At 41.7% G+C, this 21810-nt stretch overlaps 1 protein-coding gene across 1 annotated transcript in view; it reads left to right on the top strand.

Annotated features, from left to right (window-relative positions):
* Positions 1–21810, top strand: part of LOC124268653 (scavenger receptor class F member 2-like) — a 52709-nt gene that overhangs the window by 10037 nt on the left and 20862 nt on the right. The window contains exons 2-3 of the mRNA XM_046703626.1: positions 14936–15041; positions 16894–17157. Coding sequence (XP_046559582.1) covers positions 14987–15041; positions 16894–17157 — 319 coding nt within the window. The 5' untranslated portion in view covers positions 14936–14986. The remainder of the gene's footprint in view (positions 1–14935; positions 15042–16893; positions 17158–21810) is intronic.

Below are 21810 nucleotides of genomic sequence, written 5' to 3'. Positions count from 1 at the left end.
GTCAGTATGGTTTTACGCCACTTTTAGCAATATTCCAGCAATATCACGGCTGGGAACACCAGAAATGGGCTTCACACATTGTACCCATTGTGCCCGACTTATCTTTGGACCGAAATCTGTTTTAGTCACACAATGAACCCTTGGATTACCTTCAATATAAATGTGATCTATGAAAAACTCTTGTCATTCAGGTTTTTTTATCTTAATTTTCTGTTTCTGATTTGAATTTCGGATTTTGAAAGAGGACAGTGCGAATGTTTCAACCAGTGATCATGGGATTCCGTCACTCATGGGATGCAGCTCAGTAAGCTCAGTCAATGTGCTTCCGGTGATCGTGGGCGACAATGCACTCTAGTGATGTGTAATAGCCTGATAGTTCGTCAACTTTCTGGTAGAGTACGAACATCAATGAGCAATTCAGATTATTAGAATATAAACTCATGGGCAAAAGAAAGTAAACACTTTTTATTTTGAATTTTTGGCACAGTTGTCCAAAGTTGTGAGAAGACGACTACGGCACCCAGCAAACCGACAAAAACTTGAAGACGCTCTCGGGAACAAGTGGAATAGGATTCCGAATGACGTCATTCGGCGGCTGACGACATCGATGACACGGCGAGTCGGGCGTGCATTGCTGTTAGAGGTAGTCACACTCGTTACTAAGGATGTTTATGCGTGACCAGAGACTTGACATGATGACGTCATTCCATGATTGGCTCTTGTTGTATCTGTGAACTGTGCTTTTCCTACCCCAGTGTCTATTACATGACACGTGCTCTTTATCTGTAAGTTTATCATACACACTGTGGGTGCATTATCCCACATGCTGGCTTCATTAAATGTACTATCACTTAAAAACACTGTATGTTTTGCTTTGATTTTATCGATCATTAATAAGGGTGTTCACTTTCTCGCCAGTTGGCAGTTAGTTATTAGCGAGTTAACACAATGACTCTTAGAGTTATCTCCCTTAAACATAAACTCGCTTTCCCAGTTTTATGTTCGGTTCTTCGGTCTGTCTGTGTGTCGCCTTGGCTTCGACAATAAAGTGTTTGGATTTGATTGCACGTGTCCTGGCTGTTTATCGTGGAGGCGGAACCTTCTCCATTGGCGTGGTGGCAGCGATATGGATTAACTACATGACCTACGCTTCCCGGTAACTACTAAAAACGTAAACGGTCAGTCAGTCAGCATATTGGTTGATAGCACGTGTGATCGTTGTAACTGTCCAAAATGGCGCATACACATAGAGCCCCGAAGCAATGGTGTCTTACAAAATCTGAGACAGTTAATTCCTTTGAGAACTGGAAACAAAATCTCCATTACACTCTGTCACTAGACCAGAATTTTGCACACTTTTGGTGGATGGTGTGACCTGGACGAAGAAAACTCGTGATAACCCTCGACGTGGTTTTGTAAACGATGGCGATGATGTTGATATAGCCATTCGTCGTACTTCTGAACAGAAAGTGACAATGCTTGAACTTATGCTTGGCCAGATCGCCAATTATTGCCCTGTTATTGCTAGAAGCACCATTGTCAAGAAGTCAACCTCTCTCAGCAACATTTGGCAGGAAATACGTTTACATTACGGATTTCAGTCAACTGGATCACATTTTCTGACTTTGCCAACATTTCTTTGTTACCAGATGAGCGTCCTGAAGACCTTTACCAGCGTCTGGTTGCCTTCGTTGAAGATAACTTGATGAAGACTGGGGTAATATCACACACCATGGAGAAGAAATCATTGAGGATGAAGAATTATCCCCATCTCTTGAGAACTTTATTGTGCTCACGTGGCTTAGCCTCATACATAAGGACTTACCCAAATTGGTTAAGCAACGCTATGGCACTGAACTACGTTCTCGTACCCTTGCATCCATAAAGCCTGAAATCTCTCAAGCTATGTCCTCCCTTCAAGATGAAATTATGACTAATCAGGACATGAAAGTTATGAGAACTGCAACGTCATTCCCTACTCAGGACAAACGGCAACACTCTCTCGCCAAGCCGTTTCCCACAAGAAAACTGACAAGTCTTGTCCTTTGTGCAAGTTGGCTGACAGACCTGATCGCCATTTTCTGAGTGAGTGCAGTTACCTTCCGGCTAGTGATAAACGTTATCTAGCTAAGGCTCGACAGATCGTACTTGCCCTTGAGGACGATTCCCACGATAGTCATGACCAAACCCCTGATGATGACTGCGACGTTAAAGAATATGAGGAACCAGTCGGTGTGATGAGAGTCCAAGTATCTCAGTCCCCTGCCTCAATACCTTTACCAACATCACTTGGCACGCATTACCTTGGACAGTGGTGCCACCGGGAACATGGTGAAGTTATCTGTGGCAAAGAACTTGGATCTTGACGTCAAGATTAGCACCCAGTCAGCCAGGCAAGCAGATGGTGTTTCGCCCCTCAGAGTTGTGGGGGAAGTTAGTGCTGTCTTCGTTCGTGGCCAGGAAGAATTCACATTCGAGGGTCTTGTTGTTGAGGATTTGGATGTCGACATTTTAGCAGGCATTCCCTTTATGGAATTGAATGATGTTTATGCCAGACCCGCTAGGCGACAAATCTTTCGAGGTGAACGTGTCATCGTAGATTACAGCCATTCAGGGAAGGAGTCAAAGCTTGATCAACACACCGTTAGACGCGCTCAAGTCCTCAGAGCTGCGCACAGTCCCACCACTATTTGGCCAGGAGACTACATCGAGCTGGAAGTTCCACCGGAGTTCACTACACATGATGACCATCTCGCCCTGGAACCTAGGGTTGAAAACTCTCCCATCGGGAAACAAAACTGGCCAGAGGTTGACATCGTTCCCAGTGTCTGCGGACGGATACGCATCCCGAACCTGACGGATGAGCCTTTGTCATTGAAACATGCACACTTCTGCCAGGTGAGACATGTCGTAGATGCCCCCGACAAAGTACAACCCACAGACTCTGTCATCACTAGCCAAAATGTGTCGCTCCAGAAGAAGCAGCAAAGTGGTTTCTCTCAAGCTGTTAAGTTGGATCCGGATCATGCCCTACCCCCAGATACGCTGCAGAAGTTCAGAACCTTACTTGATGAGTATGACGATGTCTTTGATCCCAACTTCAAAGGTTATAATGGAGCTTCTGGTCCTGTATATGCTGCAGTCAACATGGGCCCTGTGTTGCCTCCTCAAAGGAAAGGTAGAGTACCCCAGTATGCCAGAGATAAACTTGAAGAGTTGCAAGCCAAGTTCAACGATCTTGAAGCTAAAGGAGTGTTTGTTCGACCCGAAGATGTTGGGGTAACTGCTGAGTACCTTAACCCATCCTTTCTTGTGAAGAAACCTCAGGGCGGCTTTCGCTTAGTTACAGCTTTCGCAGATGTCGGACGATATTCAAAGCCCCAACCATCACTTCTCCCGGATGTTGATTCCACTCTACGACAGATTGCTCAGTGGCGATTCCTCATTTCCACGGATCTCACCAATGCCTTCTACCAGATACCTTTAGCTCGTGACTCCATGAAGTTCTGTGGTGTAGCAACCCCTTTCAGAGGTGTACGAATGTATGCAAGATCTGCAATGGGCATGCCTGGATCCGAGACTGCGTTGGAGGAGTTGATGTGCCGTGTACTTGGCGACCTACTTGAAGAAGGGGTGGTAGTAAAACTTGCTGATGACCTGTATTGTGGTGGTAATTCGCTTGATGATCTATACAGCAACTGGAAACGTCTACTGGAGACTCTTCACAAGAACAGTCTCAATCTCTCTGCATCGAAGACCATTATTGCACCCACATCCACAACCATCCTCGGTTGGATCTGGAGAAACGGTACGATCTCTGCAAGCCCTCACCGGATCTCTACATTGTCTGCTTGTGCTCCTCCTGAGAAAGTGAAAGGACTCCGGTCCTATGTAGGGACATACAAAGTGCTGGCACGAGTTATTCCCAACTGTTCATCTATCCTGGCACCCCTTGATGATGCTATTGCCGGAAAGCAGTCAACTGATCGAATACATTGGACTGAAGATCTCATCCAACTGTTCAGGGATTCTCAGAGGGCTCTCTCAACTTGTCGTGTACTCACTCTTCCACGTACTGGTGACCAGTTATGGGTTGTCACCGATGGTTCAGTTAAGAGACAGGGTGTTGGTGCTACCCTCTATGTTACTCGAAACAACAAGCCTCTCCTTGCTAGTTTCTTCAGCTCCAAGCTCCGAGGTCATCAAGTGAAGTGGTTACCATGTGAAATAGAAGCACTTTCCATCGCTTTAGCTGTCAAACACTTCAGCCCTTACATGATCCAGTCAAAGCATAAGACTTGTGTTCTCACTGACAGTAAGCCTTGTGTGCAAGCCTTTGAGAAATTGTGCAGGGGAGAATTTTCTGCCAGTCCACGAGTGTACACATTCCTCTCCATTGTGAGCCACCATCAAGCATCTATTCGTCACCTTGCAGGTGCCGCAAACCTGCCTTCGGATTTTGCGAGCAGAAATGCACCAGATTGCCATGAACCTACTTGTCAAATTTGCTCTTTCGTGGCTCGTACGGAAGATTCGGTTGTCCGTATCACTTCCATTCAGGACTTTATCACTGGAGAGTCAAGATTACCATTCACAAGCAGAGCTGCCTGGAAATCCATCCAGTCAGAGTGCAGTGATCTTCGACGCACACATGCCCATCTCACTCAAGGTACACGTCCGTCCAAGAAGTTGACTAACATCAGGGCCGTTAAACGTTACCTACAGGTCGCTTCCATTGCGCGGGACGGCTTACTTGTTGTTGTCAAGGAGGAGCCTTTCACGCCTAACAGAGAACGGATCATTGTACCGCGTGAAATTGTCAGCGGATTACTGACTGCCCTGCACATTCAACTCAATCATCCGACCAATCACCAGATGAAACAGGTCATACAGCGCTACTTCTATGCCTTGGATCTTGACAAGACTATTGAAGACACCACTGCCAGTTGCCATAGATGTCAATCACTTCGCAGTTTACCACATACAGTGATCCAACAGTCCACTGGAGACCCGCCTGATACTATTGGAATCAGTTTCGCAGCGGACGTTGTTCGCCGCAACCGGCAATTCATACTTGTAGTCCGGGAATGTGTCACATCTCTTACACTGTCCTGTCTACTCGATGACGAGCGTCACGACACACTCCGCAGCTCAATTATTGCTTTGTGCAGTGAAGTTCACCCAATGGATGGACCGCCTGCTGTCATTCGAACTGATCCAGCTCCCGGTTTTGTAGCCCTTGTTAATGACAGGTTTATGAAACAAAATGGTGTAGTTATTGAAATCGGTCGAGTCAAGAACAAGAATAAGAACCCAGTTGCAGAAAGAGCTGTTCAAGAACTCATAACTGAGTTACTGCGTCAAGACCCTCAGTGCAGTTACGTCTCGCCCTCAACCTTTCTCTTGCCACTGCACGTCTGAACTCACGGATCAGAACCAGAGGTTTCTCCGCCAGGGAAATGTGGACACAACGCGACCAGCACACAAACTCTCAGTTGCCTATACATGACATGGATCTAATTCTAGTCAACATGGCCAACGTGTGTCCAATCATTTATCAAGTGAGAAGTCTAAGACTCCCACCCTCAAGCAGGGTCTGACACCTGACATTGATGTAGGAAGCATAGTCTACATTCACAGCGATGGCTCCAAGTCCCGTGCCTGTGATCGTTACATTGTCACAGCAGTTGACAATGACTGGTGCAACGTTCGTAAATTCACCGGATCACAACTTCGAAACACTTCCTATAGAGTGAAAAAGTCGGAGTGTTACTCTGTTACAAAACCTTCACTGCAACAAGCATCCACTTTGTCGGCTGATCTTCAATATCTGCCAGTGGGAGATGAACATGACAGATTCCCAAAGTCTCTACCTCCTCCTCCTCAACCTCCTCCTATACCAGATGTCATCATGGAGCCCCCTACACCTGCAGAGAGAGCTGACCCCTATTATGCTGACATGAATTCATACCCGTATCGCACTACTGGTAACACTGACTATCCAGAAGATACTTCAACAGACTCCCCTATCGATCAATCAGAACCTTCTATGTCTCCAAAGTTGCGTCGGTCCAGTCGCAATCGTCAGATGCCATGCCACCTCTCAGACTATATCCTTTACTAGAGTAATGTGTGTGAGCATCCTCTGGTGATACTGTGTTACATATATCAGTTGCTTGTATGTGATGGGGCAGAATAATCCCCGAGACTGGAGGGCAGTCTACTCAGTGATGGTCTCTCATTTCCTTTTCAGTTTGTCAGTGTTATAATCCACCTCTACAGGACATATTTGTTCCAAAGAGTCTAAACGACAATTTACCATTTGTTTACTGTTATTAACTTTAGTGATCATATTCTACCACATAGGCCCGTTGTATTTGGTATTCCCCTTTCATATGCAAACATGTGTGGATCCCATCCATAATTTTTTTATAAGACGAAAGAAGGAGAAGTTACGCCAGTTGGCAGTTAGTTATTAGCGAGTTAACACAATGACTCTTAGAGTTATCTCCCTTAAACATAAACTCGCTTTCCCAGTTTTATGTTCGGTTCTTCGGTCTGTCTGTGTGTCGCCTTGGCTTCGACAATAAAGTGTTTGGATTTGATTGCACGTGTCCTGGCTGTTTATCGTGGAGGCGGAACCTTCTCCATTGGCGATGTCTGATTTTTACTGCGGTTGTCTAAAGGAGAGTGGGCTCTTGAATATATAACCAACAGTTCCTGTCTCTGTCCCATTTGTTTGTATTTTAGAAATAAAAGCTCTGTGATCTGTGAAAGGTAACTATGAGTAAATGAATAATTTTGGGCACTGAGTATACACTTGGAACAATATAGGATATTTGTATTTATCTATTATCAAAAGTGAGGAACATTATCATATATTGGGACGAAATCCATCGGTTTCTCATAACAGGAACACACTCATAATAACTAGTCTCGGCCATATCTTTACCACAATGACGATACACAACAGTCTAAGTTCATATTTAAGTATTTAAGTAGCTTACATCAAAGGTCGATAAGCATCAGTAATTACACAATATAAGCTTCACGTTTGAGAACTATCTAAAAACATATACTCTCCCAAAAAAGAAACGCATATAGGAATTTCAACTGTATTTTTATGTTTATTTTGAAACATCTTGTAGGCTTTATGAGTCAATGAAATATAGCGAAAGTGCACACTGGGAATACAGACTTATCCGTCTTTGGCACGTACTCGAGGAAAGTCAGTTTGAGTTTCACATAGAGACGTGAGGTGGAGCTGAAGTCAATACCTCGTGTGGCCACCGTGGGCATCCAGAACTGAACGGCATCCCCTCGGCATCGAACGAATATGTCGAACGAATCGCAGCGCACTCTGCCTGTAGTGCCTGTGCGAGTTGCTGAAGTGTCTGGGGCTGAGGGTTAAGGCGTCGCACCCGTCTGTCCAGGGCATCCCACAGATGTTCGATCGGGTTTTAGTCCGGTGATCTTGAGGGCCAGGGGAGCACATTGATGTTGTGGTTCTGGAGGAAGTCTCTAGTGTGACGTGCTGTGTGGGGCCTGGCATTGTCCTGTCGAAACAACTCCCTCTGGCGATCAATGATTGGAAGGAGGTGTGGGCGTAGGTTTTCGTCACAGTACCGTTGAGCTGTCAGGTTGCCCTGGATCATCATCAAATCACTTCTCCTACGGCAGGTGATCACCTCCCCACATCATAACACTGTCCCGGCCGAATCTGTCCACCTGGGGAACGCAAGCGCCGACGAAACGTTCACGTCGACGTCTGTACACCCGCATTCTTCCATCGCGTCGTTCCAATAGAAATCGTGATTCATCACTGAAACAGATTGTACGACTATTCGGTAGGTTCCAGGCCTGAACGTTGGTGCACCATTGAACTCGATGTTGTTGTCGAAGCACAGGGCCAAAATAAGGTCTTCTGGCACGTAAACCAGCCTCTCTCAACCTGTTCCTGACGGTCTGTGCAGAAAGCCTCCTCAATCCGGGTATTTGTCGGGCGGTACTGGTCGCCGTAACTGTTCGATGACGCAGGTGATGTACCCGGATGTAGCGATCCTGCGCCGCAGTGGTCGCTCGAGGTCGCCCACTACGAGGGGCATCTGCTACCGCATTCTGCCGCCGATATCTCTCCCAGAGCCGTGAAATGGTGCTTTGGTGAACATTCATGCGTCGGGCAACTGCACGTTGAGACTGGCCAGCTTCAAGCAAACCAATGGCGATATGACGGTTGGCTTCACTTAGACGTGGCATTTTGCGTTCGTCAACAATATTCCAAATACAGTGAATAATCCACAGACAGCGATCAACCTTTTACACCCATCATTGAGACTATCGGATCCCCAACTTTCACATGCATTGCATGTGAATTGTGTATACTGTGACACTACACGCCGAAATTGAAAATCATGCTGTTAAATACGGGTATTTTACGGATGGTGCGTTTTATTGTGATGTTTCAAAACATAAACACCATAGGACTCATAAACAGAGCAAAACCTTTTGTCAAATGAATCACGTTTTAAGTCATTGCTACATGAAATTGCTATTTTCATGATTCGTTTTTTGGGGGGGAGAGTATATATATATGAACAGAAAATCTGTATTACGTCCCATAAATTAACTTGCATTAAATACAATTATAGGAAACAAATTAAACTGGAAAAAGTCTTTCTTATTCAAACGAGTGTATAGTGTTATGGGGGTATATTCATTGTTACATACCTTTCCCGTGTGCACAGTGCTGAGATCAACCTTGGTGTTTGGTATATCTATTATTGTTACAAGTCCCTGGCAGCGTTTGAGGTTTCTCTGACACATCCGCAGAGTGTACCCGGCCTTATGATTGACATACTAGTTAAGTGGTCCTTACGACAGTTCCAATTGATAGAATGGGTCGGTATATTAAAATACGCAGAGTTATAAAACTCTCTATACGTTTGGTAATGCATTATAACACATATATAATATGACACATTTCAGTTGGGGCCACTTCCTCATCGTGCTTAGCTGATGGATGTCGACATGGAAACGGTGGACTAAGATGCCAGTCATGCGACGTTGGTTGCTATGGAGCAAACTGCATCATCCCATGTAATGACAACTGTCACACAGATGGGTGTAACAGAGTCACTGGGGAATGTTTCACATGCAAGCCAGGATATCATGGACGAGACTGTGATATATCCTGTCCGAGACGATGTTGGAGCATCACAACGACCCCTGCTATCTGTGATCGTTATACATATGCTTGTTCTGAAAACTGTGACGGAGGATTGACTGGTGTACACTGCAAGGATCAAGTCTGTAACAAAGAAACCGGACAGGGTATCCTTGGATGTCAGAACACTTGGACAGGAGAATACTGCAACAAAACATGTAATATTTGCCTCAACACAAGATGCAGCTGGACCGGATATTGTCTCCATGGTTGCAAACGCGGTTTCTATGGAGACATGTGCGACAAAACTTGCCCTCGATGTTGGACCTCTGGTTGTGACAGAGGATCAGGTATATGTGAAGAGTGTAGCCCAGGGTATCATGGAAGACACTGTAACAACAACTGTTCTGAAACATGCTACCTAGGCAGGGATGGGCACAGGCACTGCGATCGTTATACCGGTAACTGTCTGGAGGGTTGTGAAGTAGGATGGCACGGTCATCGTTGCGCCACTCGGTGCAGCACTTCCTGCAACTCGTCTCGTTGTTACAGCCATGATGGTGCCTGTTTAGATGGCTGTAAGTCTGGTTGGCATGGCAAACACTGTTTGACACGTGCAGTACAACGTGCAAGGAATCACTGTGTGCCAGTCACGATGGTTCGTGTACCCACGGCTGTGTAAGGGGTTACCATGGAAATCACTGCCACAGGAAATGTATCAATTGTACAGATGGTGAATGTGACCACTATGGGAAATGCAGATTTTGTCAAGACGGATGGAGGGGAGAGAATTGCGGACTCCGATGTCCCAGCGGCTGTTATACGTGTGATGAAGATGGCGTCTGTGTGTCTAACAGTTTCACTAAGCGAGTGCCGGATCCAGCAGATGACTCCCATACAGATAGCCATACCGACATATCATCAGGTTCAGGCGGCTCACTCACCTACACATATACTTTGTGTTCCTTCTTCTTGCTATGCTCTCAAATCGGGTGTTATTAATAGATGCATAGTAACTTGGCTTTGAATGATGCCAATTTCCTTTTGCTAGGTGTTTAACTTCAGCACACCCGATGTTATGATTAGGAGATTATTCTATAAGCATGCAAAAGTTGAGCAAGTTGTTTAATCCTTCCTGAAGCAAACCTTTTGTGATGTTTTAACGAATGATTTGCAGATCTAACTTGGCAGTTTTAGCAGTTTGTAGATTTAAAAAAAATACCAAAAACATCAACGGTGGTACATGAAAAATGTGAAATATAAATACACATTCAATTAGGTATAATGTTAAAATGTAGAAAATAATTATAAATTATAAAAAATAAATTAAGATGACAAGGGTATTGGGCAAACAAGTTTCGATGAAATATGACAGAATTAAGGTAACAGGAACCTCCTATACAGGAATATTGCCGATGTGACGTTAGGGTACTTAACTCGCTCACCCACTCATACAGACTTTTGAACGAATTCGACATTTCTCAATGGATGGTATTGATGATTTTTATCTCTCACTCTCGTACTGAATAAACATGTTTCCACCTAATATCGAGATTGGCGTTTTAGGTAGATAAAAGTATTTTCAAAAGTTACATTTTCTTTAACCATCTTATAGAACACACACTACATGCTGTCTGTAATGGAACTGTACCAGTTCTGCAGGAACTGGTCTTTTAATATTCCTATAAAAAACTTTGAACGCTAACCATGATGAAGAACACACATATTTCACCGTCTCCCACAGTTGTTTGACATTGCCTCTACAAAAGTTGTACATGGTAGCATTTCAGAGGCATTTGTTTAGTTTCATTATGATTTTACCATTTGATGCCAGAATAGAATAACACGTTTGTACATGTTTTATATAGCGGGGTTCCAATCTGAGTTTTCCATAAATAATATAGTTTGGTTTTGAATGCCAGTTTGGGAAATTTTGTAGTGAGCATTTCCAAATGCCAAGATTTCAGAACAATGCACTCTGGTACATGCTCTTTACTAAGTTACGAAATTTTATATATGTACCTTAATTTAGCAGTTGATATCATATCATTATATATCGGTCAGATTATACCCTTCAGCCAATAGCCTGGTACAAATCGAGAAGTAAGTATCAAGTTATGGAAATCAGTATATACCTTAATTTAACTAGCAGTTGATATCATATCATTATATATCGGTCAGATTATACCCTTCAGCCAATAGCCTGGTACAAATCCAGAAGTAAGTATCATGTTATGGAAATCAGTTAAGAGTGGTATTAACTGTGTGGAATAATAAAATAATCGTTTCAAGGTGATCTAGTCCAGTGGCTTTTTTGTGAGGTTCCAAATTGGTTGCAGAAAGGATAACTTCTCCCGATAACTAAATTAGTTAAAAGATCAATGTTCTATTATTGAACTTAAAGAACGTTTCAACAGCAGAAGTATTCCCGGATGAAGTTATACTACATGTATATCGCAGCTTCCAGCTTCCAGTTCTCTTTTGGTGGGTGTTTCTTGAGGTCACGACGTTTCCTACAGGTGAAAATGCATTCTATTTAATGGGTTGTTTCTTCGACATTAAGTTATTCTTTGCAGTTTCTACCAACGGCATGTTTGCAGTCAGTTAAAGTTTCCTTATCTATGATATTTAAAATATTAAACTGTGTATATCTTCTACTGCGATATTGTTTCATATCAGATACAGCATTCTTTATCTATGAAAGTCAAAGAGGTACACATATTCTATTGTAATTCTTTTACATATTACAGCTTCCTATCTATGATAGTCAAAGCGTTATTGTGTACATATTCTACTGTGAAATTGTTTACGTAATCAGAGCAGCTTCTTTTATGATATTTAAAGAGCAACTGTGCACATATTCTACTGTGAAAGTTTTTCTATGCGCAATCAGATAAGCTTCTTTATCTGTGATATTTAAAGAGCAACTGTGTAGATATTCTACTGTGATATTATTTACACAAACTGATCAGCTTTTTCTGTGATATTAAGAGAGGCATTATTTGCAGATTCTAATGTGGACTGTTTCGCACAGTCAGTAAAAGTTTCCTTATATATGATATTCAAAGAGTTTTTGTTCACATATTTTACTGTTAAGTTCTTTACACAATCAAATGCAGTTTCCTTTGCAAGTTCCAGAATAAACGTCTTTACACGAACAGGTACAGTTTTCTTTTCTTTGATAGTTATCATTTACAGATTATAATGTATATTTGTCAACGAAATCAGATGCAGTTTCATTACAAATTATATCAAAGAGGGACAGATATTTGGACACACGGATATACTTTCGTTATTAAAACTATTCAGAGAGTTATTTGCATATTCTACTTTGAAGTTGTTCAGCATCAGCTTCACTCTCTTTGTCTGTGATATCTGGACAGATATCATGTACAGTTACAACACTGCCGGGTGCAGTAGGATGACTGTTTTTCAGATGCCTAATACTTAACTCATGTACAGGAGACCATGCATTGGCATAGGTAGCTACAGTATCAGTACAAAATATAGACACTGTTTACCTACCTGGACCTGGTTTAGAGATAGACTGTTGTACCCTGCAAGATGGGGTGGAGCCGTTTCCAAAAAGTTATCTACAGAGAGATTGCCAACCATCACGAAAGCTCTTTTATTGTTCTTCCTTGCATCAGCCAGCAACGGTAAAGTACATCTATCCTATAGGTAGTAATTGTTTCAGGAAATTGCTCAGCAATTGAAAAATCAGTTTCCTTTAATCATCTGGCAGCCCCTTAACTTCCTCCCAGTTGTACGTGTGAATTTAGCTATGAGGGGTCATGGTTTCAGTGCGTTACCTGACTGTTGTGGACAACGGGGGCGCCCAATCCTGTGGATCCTCTTGAATGGCATATACTGGCTGCTTATGTTTAATTTAGATTGGATGAAGTCTCATCTCAGAAGTACCTCTTCGGAATATATGTAGTTTCTCTCTTCTAACCTTCGTTATTGACTGCTACAAACTTCGCGCTTTCTTCAACACATGAAACACGTCGTCGACTTCACCAACTTTTAACTCGAGTGTTGCCATCTTTGTTTTAGGCTCAGAAATGATGAGATCGAGTACAGACATTTTATCGATACGTTCCAGTGTTTCCGTGATAGCTTTACCTACAGTCCGGAGTAATAGCATGGAATGAGCCGAGGTCAGCAGAATAAGATATAAATAATTGGGTTGTACAGAAAGGCGGCTGTCCTGGGGGATGGAGTTAACTGAGTAGATTGTCGTAGTTTGGAAAATGGAAGTTCGCTGAAAAATGAGCAACATGCTCCAGTCATCTTGATACGTCATCAGCGCATACAGTTCTAGGAAACACATTGCTCTTTATAAATTAAACGGTTTGCATATGATTGGGACGGTTCAAAACGATTGAGAAAACTGATTGCTCTATATAAATGAACTGTTTCCACATATCATATTTTCTTATAATATGCTAACAAATACCTTCATTCCACAGTAAATGCCAGTATGACATAATAATATGAATCAGTGCATAAATAGTATAAATGTTGTTTTATTCTATTACATAGATATGTGTGCACATGAATGAATCATCTTCTCTACAATACAATCGGTTGTATTAAATGTACAATGTTTCATTAATGACTTGGTTCTGTCTAAGTCAATTTGAGCTAGCTGAGGACACACCATGACGCGACCCTTGTTATAGCATCTAGGTCTCCCTGGACATTTAGGGTAGACTGTATTGTTAATGTGAACACCATTGTTTGACATGATGGATTATGCAATGTATTATACCTCCAATCCTGACATATAATTTGAGGGAGAATACATTCAGCAAACGTTGTAAACAATTTACGCATACAACAGCTTGCTATATATGCTGTAGTGGTACAATACTGATTTTAATCTTCACTACTCTTTTTTTATGCCCAGTTGAATCTTGCTTGGCAAATAACCGAAAATAATTCCCTGGCATCGACCTTTTATATTACATAGTTTAGTTTATTTATCAAATAGGCATTTTTCAGTAAACCATATGAGTCTAAAGTCAGTCACGACGTTCATTATCATACATAATGTGGTCACGTGTAGACTGAAACTGATAATTCTACGCGCTGAAATGAGATCATGTGACATCATGCGTGTTCTGGTATAACCAACGCTGGTACAGATGCTTATCGTATTGTCCTATGACCTTGTCTGACAACCCACCAGATATATGTTAAACCATGAAAAGACGTGCCGTGTGATAAGTGATTTTGTTTGGTTGTTAGACACAAAATGGACAATGTACCACAATGTGTAGGTTTTTCCTTACTTATCTTAAAGCTTGATTTGGACATGTAGGTGATAACAAAATCGTGGCATGTTTTAAGTTGTATTAAATATTATATAACATGTAACGATTTATCTTTGAAACGAAATCTGTTTTAGTCACACAATGAATCCTTGGATACATTCAATATAAAAGTGATCTGTGAAAAACTCTTGTCATTCTTGGGGTTTTTTTATCTTAATTTTCTGTTTCTGATTTCTTTTTCGGACTTTGAAAGAGCACAGGACGAATGTTTGAACCAGTGATCATGGGATTCCTTCACTCATGAATATCCAACAAAAAAACCTAAACTGACCAATCTAGCGGTGTATCTATGTCCATGCACAATGCTACACATAAATGCCTGCACTGCATGCCTCAGTGCCTATTGTGTCATTGTGCGTTTTGAATGTCCCACTGTCATGTGTGTTGAAAACGTGGTAAAACCCCAAACCCTTCTTATTATGTTATTCCCCAGCTTGGCGCACATCATTCATGACTCAAGACAAGCAGTATACAGCAGTCAGTGATGCCAGTGGAAAGACTCGTCATCCTCTTACTTCTTTGCTTCAGTCGTTGTGTTGGTAAGTATTCAAAATCCGCAGTATCCAGTACCTTTGTACTGCAACGTTTTACGATACTCTTTTTAGTCTAACTTTTAGTTCATAGATAAATAGAGGATACTAAACGACCCTCCGTGTAATACCATTTATATTAAACGAGTTAAAGATTTGGTATCAACCGAGCGAAAGCGAGTTTAATACTAAATCTTTCACGAGTTAAATAAAAATAGTATTTCACGGAAGCGAGTTTAGTATTCTGTTTATTACTCACCGACATAAACTGATGGAAACTGAGCCGAAACTGCCTACAGTGTGATGACACTCAGCTTTCCGCGAGTCAAGCAAGGTCTAATATCATTGCGGCAGAGGTATTAGCATTATGACGTCATACGTCTAGAGGTATTTCACTAAGGTAATATTGCCGTAAAATATTACACTGCAGTATCCTCCACGGGCGAGTAATAAGTGATATTATATACTTGAACCGGCGAGTAGAATCGTGTATAGCATACGCTCGTACACTCGCTATGCAATTCTCGTCACGTTTCAATGAATACTTCCCTGTCTTGTAAAGTGTGATAACATCCCTTCTGTATTATAACTACAAGTAAGCCATCTTGTGTGACAACTATACAATCTTGTAATGCCTGATAACATCCCTTCTGTAGGATAACTACAAGTAAACAATCTTGTGTGACAACTATACAATCTTGGAATGCCTGATAACATCACTTCTGCATGATAACTAAAGGTAAACCATCTTGTGTGACAACTATACAATCTTGTAATGCCTGATAACATCCCTTCTGATGATAACTACAAGTAAACCATCTTGTGTGACAACCATACAATCTTGGAATGCCTGATAACATCCCTACTGTATGATAACTAAAGGTAAACCATCTTGTTTGACAGCTATACAATCTTGGAATGCCTGATAACATCACTTCTGTATGATAACTAAAGGTAAACCATGTTGTGTGACAGTTAAACATTCTTGGAATGCCTGATAACATCCCTTCTGTATAATAACTATAAGTAAACCATCTTGTGTGAAAACTAGACAATCTTGTAATGCATAATAACAGCCGTACTGTATGGATAACTAAAGGTAAACCATCTTGTGTGACAACTATATAATCTTGTAATGCCTGATAACATCCGTACTGTGTGGATAACTACAAGTAAACCATCTTGTGTGACAACTAGACAATCTTGTAATGCCTGATAACATCCGTACTGTATGGATAACTAAAGGTCAACCATCTTGTGTGACAACTATATAATCTTGTAATGCATGATAACATCCTTTCTGTATGATCACTACAGAAACTCATATCACGTCATGAATGGAATACTAGTAGTCATTTCGAAATCCATCAATAATCACACAGCTTTGTTCCCACATAATACCACCTTAATAATGGTATACAATGAAAATGTGTCAGTAGGACGTGTTTGAACGTTAGAGCATTGCCGACACCTTGACGGAAGATCATTATCAATATCATTCATTTCATGATTGCATCACGTCATGATTGCGGTAACTATGAGTAAACAAATAATGTTGGGCATTGAACAATATAGGATATTTGTTTCCATCTTTTTTCAAAAGCGAGGAACATTATCATATATACGGACGAAATCCATCGGTTTCTCAGAACAGGAAGCAACTCATAATAACTAGTTCGGCCATATCTTTACCACAATGACGGTACACAACAGTCTAAGTTCATTTTTAAGTATTTAAGTAGCTTACATCAAAGGTCGATAAGCATCAGTAATTACAAAATATAAGCTTCGCGTTTCAGAACTATCTAAAAACATCTGTCAAATTATAAATGTATAAACTGAACACATTTTTATATTGCAGTATTGGCAAGTTCCTTCTCATGCTTCACTGATGGATGTCGACATGGAAACGGTGGACTAAGATGTCAGTCATGCCACATCGGTTGCTATGGAACAAACTGCACCTTCCCATGTAATGACAACTGTCACACAGATGGGTGTAACAGAATCACTGGGGAATGTTTTACATGCAAGCCAGGATATTATGGTCGAGACTGCAATGTGTTCTGTCCGAGAAGATGTTCGAGCAACACAGCAGTCACGTATATCTATGACCGCCATACTGGTGTTTGTTCTGAAACCTGTGATGGAGGATTGACTGCTGTACACTGCAAGGATCAAGTCTGTAACAAAGAAACCGGTCGATGTATCCTTGGCTGTCAGGAAACTTGGACGGGAGAATACTGCAACAGAACATGTGATACCTGCCTCAACACAAGATGCAGCTGGACCGGATATTGTCTTGATGGCTGCAAACCGGGTTTCTATGGAAACATGTGTAACAAAACTTGCCCTCGATGTTGGACCACTGGCTGTGACAGAGGATCAGGTATTTGTGAACAATGTAGTCCAGGTTACCGAGGAAGACACTGTAACCACAACTGTTCTGAAACGTGCTACAGAGGCAAGGATGGACACAGGCACTGTGATCGTTATACCGGTAACTGTCTGGAGGGCTGTGAAGTAGGATGGCACGGGCAGCGTTGCCAAACTCGGTGCTGCTCCTCCTGCAACTCGTCTCGTTGTTACAGCCACGATGGTGCCTGTGTAGATGGCTGTAGGCCTAGTTGGCATGGCAAACACTGTCTGACACCGTGCAATATAACGTGCACGGAATCACTGTGTGCCAGTCGAGATGGTTCTTGCACCCACGGCTGTGTAAGGGGTTACCATGGAAAGCATTGCCATAGGAAATGTATCAACTGCACAGATGATGAATGTGACCGATATGGGAGATGCAGATATTGTCTAGACGGATGGAGAGGAGAGAATTGCGAACTCCGATGTCCCAGCGTCTGCCACACATGTGATGATGGCGGTGTCTGTGTGTCTAACACTTTTTGACCAAGAGAGTGTCGGATCCAGCCCACGACTCACGTCCTGATGGTCACACCGAAACGTCATCAGGATCAGGCGGCTCACTCACCTGCACATACACTTTGTGTTCCCTTCTTCTAGCCATGCAAAGTGTGTTTGTCTGACGGCTTAAACAAGACAATGTTGGATGCAACAGATGGTTTCCATGCCGATCGTCGTATCAAATCATCAGCCTCAAGAGACTCCCACAACTACACATAAATTTTATGTCTCTTTCTTTTAGCGATGTAAGTATATTGGATAATGATTGCGTGTGTTCGCTTAAACAGTTTAATGCAGTGTTGCATTAAGCAGTTGTCACCCATGCTGATCGTCATATCACATCATCAGGCTCAATCCCCTCACACATCTTCAATTGTATTTTCTGTTCCGCTCGTTCTATTTCCCACATGGGTACAGTGTGTGAAGCCCATTTCCGATGTCCCCCGCCGTGATAGTGCTGGTATATTGCTAAAAGCGGCGTTGAGCCAGTCTCACTCGCTTACTCTAATCTATGCGTTCAAATCGTGTCCTGTCAATAGATGCATGTCGACGGGGACAAGGAATAAGGGACGCAACTCTTCGCATCCACTGAGAACGACTTGTGCGACTGGCGAACTTCTACTTTAGAGAGGGTATGGTGGAAGGTAGCGGTGCACGTCGATTCAGTTTTTAAGTCCTGATACGTCTTTAGTATTCTTCAGAGTATGAGATTTTAATGAGATGGCTAGCTTGTACATTGCTTTTAACGTTTGTACCAATACATTTAGATACGTACCGCTGTGCCAATTGTATTTGTCCGAATATCTACAAATTACCAGAACAAAGAATTAAAGTATGATTATTGTCGTTTTTTGTTTGGATTGGATTGTTGCTTGACGCAGCATTCAGCAATATTCCAGCAAATATTCCAGCAAATATTCGTTGAGCTTTCGAAAATATTCTCGATCCATAAAACATACTGCAACATAAGCCTACTTTGTACCTATGCACGTACAAATGCCCCGTGTCGTCTTTATTCAATAGACAACGACGAAACTAAGGGCCCCGAGAATATAGTTGAAAGCTTTAACTACAAACTCGAGTGAGAGCGGGGAGGTAGTAGTCAGTCATGGAATCAGTAGACATGGTCTCCGTCGTCGTAGTAGCACTGGGGTAGCCTACTGGTTAAAGCGTTCGGTCGTCACGCCGAAGAACAAAATCCGATTCCAAATGCGGGTACAATGTGTGAATCCTATTCCGGGTGTACCCCCGCTGTGAAACTGCTAGAATATTGATTAAAGGGGCATAAAATGAAACCTACTCAGTCATGCCTACTTCAGTATTAGTAGTAGTAGTAGTAGAAGAAGAAGTATCAACATGATATAAATAATTAACTGTACACATAACCTGATGTTGATATGAGCATGGAAGAAATAAGTAAACTGACGGACGCAAGAAAGTATACACCCATGTATATTGGTTGCTGAAATTTAAACATACAAGGAATGGCTCTCCGATGGTGATAAATCTCATGAGGGTATCATAATTATGTTTCGGACCCTCAGTTTGCGACTGTTTTCAGTTTGGTTAAATCCAGTTTTCATGTGAATGCTTTTTCTTGTGCCCAGCAGTTTTCATAACAATGAATGATATTGATGAACGGTTTATATCATTCACATAAACGTAATATTGGCATGTATATGTTGCTAGTTTCCGATCGCGTGACATCTAATCACATGTACCCCTACTGAAACAGCAGAAATGGATAAGCTTGAGTACAGAGCAGTCATAAAGTCTTGGGTCCTCCTACAGTTGTAATACTGACGCGACTCAAAATGATGGAGAAAACTCATTGCTGACTGTAAATCCTGTTGCCTCCACATATCATATGTCCTTATGATATGCATATAAACACCTTTCACCCACAATGAATGCCAGTGCGCTTTAAATTTATACAGCATTGATCTCATATGTTTCCTATCATAAATGTAGTTACATATGAATGTACAATGATCTCCACAATAATGTTTTATTAAATGCACATATATTCATGTATGACTTGGTTCGGACTGACATTGTATAACTTGTTTATTTATCTTACATGGTTTTGCATAATAGAGCATGGCAGTTTGATCAAACCTTATTGAAGTAGTCTCTATTACAATTAATGACAGAGGTAAACATTGTTTACTTGTACAATTCGATCAGCCCCTTATTTATGGACTGAATTGTTGGTGGGTATATAATATTTCCTAAGTTGAACATGATTTGACAGGATAATGACAAGGTTTGGACTGACTTGACCACCCGAGTGTGATAAGACAAATGTTGGGCGTTTTTGCCACGGTAGACTGTATTGTATGTTTACCAGTATCTATTATGCAATGTATCCATCTTCAATCTCTCTTTATATCTAATGCAGTGGATAAGTGTTCATGGACTTTATGCTTGAGCACTGTGTAACGCTACACATAAATACCCGTATTGTATGGCACAGTCTGGCGTTTAAATAGCTCACTATAGCTATTTCGTTGGTTGGGTTGCAAGTAATACCCAAAGACCGTTCGTACTATGCTATTCTCTCGACTGACACGCATTATTAAAGACCCAAGGCAAGCAATACACAACAGCCAATGATGCTAGTGGAAAGACTTTTCATCCTCTCATTTCTCTTCTTCATCAGTTCTGTCGGTAAGTATTAATAGCCTGGGTATTCAGCACCTGCAACGTTTTAGTATCACATACATGTTCACAGACCAATGGTATTATGTACTTGAACTGGCCTTATATACTCTGAGATCTTTATGAGCATTAATATAGGTCTCATATTATCATCATCTCCAGCCTTTCTTCATATAACGCAGTAGATAACTGTTTATGGATGCCTGAACCGGTCTTCTTTGCCCACGTGCGAATATTTATCAGCAATAGTATGGGTATGCTTGAAACATAAGCAACTTGTCAGGATCGATCATTAATCAAGTTAAGTTTTACGCCGCACTCAACAATTCATTAATCAAGGCAAGATGTACTTTTCCATCATTGAATTATATCGATATCAATATTGCGATTGTAAACTGAAACCTACTGACTGTACAACGGTAAGAGCTCTTGCACAATGTTCGGTCTTCTTCGACCTTCCAATCCTACCAGTTGCAAGTAGCGGCTTCTAACGTGCCCGACGGCGCATGTAAAACGTTTAAAACAGTGTCAGAACAACGTTCACTTTAGGTTTCCGACTGAAATGTAAAGCAACACATTGACAGAGTTTCAAAGTAAATTTACAACTGTACCCCAAACATGTTCGCGAGCACACCATGAAAAACGTATACACGAATTTGGTGTGTTTGGATGAAATTCATATGACGTTGTGAATGGAATAGTCATTTTCTAAATCATTTACACTTATACAACTTGGTACCCAAATGATATCACCCAAGGATGGAATATCCTCTACTTGTTAATAGAATACAATGAATCAATGCAAATGGACCAGTATGAAGCAATTAAATGGTTGGCTATGTGTGCAATTATATATCTATATTCACTTTTTGGTATTGCAGATCTGGCAAGTTCCTCCTCGTGCTTAACTGATGGATGTCGACATGGAAACGGTGGACTAAGATGTCAGTCATGCTACGTTGGTTGCTATGGAGCAAACTGCACCATCCCATGTAATGACAACTGTCACACAGACGGGTGTAACAGAATCACTGGGGAATGTTTTACATGCAAGTCAGGATATTATGGACGAGACTGTAATGTGTCCTGTCCGAGAAGATGTTCCAGCATCACAACGATATCTCCTATCTGTAACCGTTATACAGGTGTTTGTTCTGAAACCTGTGACGGAGGATTGACTGGTAAACACTGCAAGGAT

Source organism: Haliotis rubra, unplaced genomic scaffold (genome assembly GCF_003918875.1).
Source record: "Haliotis rubra isolate DU_JTF1 unplaced genomic scaffold, ASM391887v1 Scf1397, whole genome shotgun sequence".
Taxonomy (NCBI): Eukaryota; Metazoa; Mollusca; class Gastropoda; order Lepetellida; family Haliotidae; genus Haliotis; species Haliotis rubra.
The sequence above is the reverse complement of the archived record's forward strand: the minus strand, read 5'-3'. Positions and strand labels throughout refer to the sequence as shown.